Source organism: Zeus faber, assembly GCF_960531495.2.
Source record: "Zeus faber genome assembly, chromosome: 8".
NCBI classification, from domain to species: domain Eukaryota; kingdom Metazoa; phylum Chordata; class Actinopteri; order Zeiformes; family Zeidae; genus Zeus; species Zeus faber.
The window spans coordinates 13,165,678-13,168,177 of NC_137195.1; the positions used below are offsets into that span (position 1 = coordinate 13,165,678).

General features: G+C 47.0%; 1 protein-coding gene across 1 annotated transcript in view; it reads left to right on the forward strand.

Annotated features, from left to right (window-relative positions):
• Window positions 1–2,500, forward strand: part of kcnn3 (potassium intermediate/small conductance calcium-activated channel, subfamily N, member 3) — a gene marked incomplete at its 3' end in the record, with an annotated part of 43,607 nt that overhangs the window by 9,517 nt on the left and 31,590 nt on the right. Inside the window, exon 3 of the mRNA XM_080005937.1 lies at window positions 1,232–1,327. Within this exon, the coding sequence (XP_079862063.1) occupies window positions 1,232–1,327 (96 nt within the window). The remainder of the gene's footprint in view (window positions 1–1,231; window positions 1,328–2,500) is intronic.

The following is a 2,500-nucleotide window of genomic DNA, read 5'->3' on the forward strand; positions in this document are numbered from 1 at the left end:
CTCAGTTGTGAAACTTAATGGCCGTGTTTGCACTGGCATATCATTAGCGCAATATCTTTTGTGAATCAGACGCTAAGATGCCGCAGATAACGGGCGTAAAGTGATGCGCAATTCATAGTGCTATTAGCGGCCCAATCCATTTCTTTGTGAATTCACACCTGTGTTGGTTGTTAGTGCGGGGGGTGAGGGGGTGGGTTGAAAGATATTTACTGAGAAAGGGTCCTTGTTATGCACGGCTCTTTTTTGTTTCGCTCACTAAGGAAACGGAGTAAAATAAATAAATCGAAAATAAAAACACACTGTTATTTGTTTTATTTGGAGGAATGGGGCACAGGGGGCGTGCAGGCGATCTCAGCACTGCTCTGCTGCTCCGTTGCGCCCTCTCCAGGGAGGTCAAAATTCCTGGATTTGTGGGCCTGGCCCCCCGGGGCCTGCCCATAAAGCAGGGTCTGTGTACATACAGTACATAAATATAAACACACTCACATGCATAAACAAATTAAAGGGGCACAACTGTTGTCTGACATCGAAGAGTAATGGGTCATGGTCCTCAAGGTTTCTCATTCATTCAGTCCATTCAATAGGCACACACACACACACACACATACACACACACAAACACTAGGAGTGAGCGATGGGGTGTAAAAAGAAAGAAGAAAGAGGAGGCAAGAAGTTGTAATGATGTGTGTGTGCGTTTGTCTCTGTCTGTGTCTGCGTGTGTCTCCTGTCCATGCATGCATGTGATAGCTCCAGTCAGCTTTGCTGTGCTGTGAATCTGTTAGGTGAGGGGTTAAAGAAAGCACTGAAGTGCTATGAGTTCTATTGATTGGGAGTTCCCTGGTGCATTGATTATGAGCCCTGCAAAACCAGACAAGCGCACAATTCAAAGCCGAACTGCACACAGATATTGCCGGTAGCCATACTGCCGTTCTTGTCCATGCACAGCTTCTGCAAGTCTGTTTGGTAAATGCTTTATTAAGGGTCTCTCCCGCCTAAGCCGAGGCAGCACCACCCTGGTTCACACAGGGATAACAGATTGCACGGCGTGATATCTGGGGTCTGCTCCAAGTCCCGCTCCTGTCAAAAAGGTGCGTCGTGGAAAGCGTATAGATGAGCTCGGAGCTGTGCATTTAAATGAAGGGTTAATACATCAGCAGGACTAAATGGGTGAACCCGGTGTAGCGCGTCCTTAACAGCGTTTGTGTGTGTGTGTCTCTCTCTCTCTCCCCAGAGTTCTATGTATTCGCTGGCCCTGAAGTGTCTCATCAGCCTGTCAACAGTGATACTGCTGGGCCTCATCATAGCCTACCATGCACGGGAAGTCCAGGTAATGCCAGCGCACACACACCCTGTACACACACACACACACGCCTTACCCTACAGTGACGGATGAATAATACATTTGAAAGCGTATTTGATTACATTGAACCGTAAATGGTATTTTTTTTTTTTTCTTCGTTATTTTATGATTGAAATAAAGGGAAGGTCTTGAGGTTCCCCTAAGCGTTTTCTTAGGCATATAAATGTTGTTGACAGGCTCTTGATATAGACAGGGGGGACCCAGGTGTGTGTCTAATAACGACATTAATGAGGGACATAGCGGGGTAGAGGACGGAGTCAGTCTTACCACACATCAACTGGAAACACACAGAATGCCAAACACACATTCGCCATCGACCCTATGCTGGCAGAAGATTAAAGACCATATCCGTATATGCACGCACACACACACACACACACACTGGGTACACACACAGCACCAAGGCCCTTTTTCTCGCTGGAGCGAAACAATCAATCAGCAATGCTTTCATGCTTCATGATGTGTGTCTTGGTGTTTGTCATTACACTAATATAATGGTAGCACGGTCATTTAGCTGTGGCTTTTGTCGGCGGCCATTTGCAATCAATGCCCATTGACTATTTATGGGAGCCTTCCGGGAATCAAACCCAATGAGTGTCCACACCCGAGATACTGCTCCCACCCGCCCAAGCACGGGTACAGACATCAATCTATCCACATATTAGTTTTAGTGTGAAGGAAAGTTGTTGTTTATTTTTTCCGCCACCCCCATTACATTATGGCTCAGCTGTTGCGGGAAATGCTTATTAGAGTTAGGATGTGGGTTCTGATGGAGATTCTAATGTGTCCTGGTGTTGTGGTGGTTGTGGTGTGCGATCTGTGGTCCCTGGATCAATGACTTAATGGCTGCATTGCTTATTTACTGTCATATACCGACACTCTGCCCTTCAATGCAGCTGCTTTGTATTGAGACGGTAATCATCCCAATTGCATACTCACTCGTGTGTGTGTGTGTGTGTGTGCGTGCGTGTGTCTGTGTGTGTGTGTGTGTGTGTGTGTGTGTGTGTGTGTGTGTGTGTGTGTGTGTGTGTGTGTGTGTGTGTGTGTGTGTGTGTGCGCATGCGCATGCAGGCAGTCGCACTGTGCACGCTGTGATGCTATAGAAGCAGTCATTGATAAAAGGACCCTTGTCTCCACTCG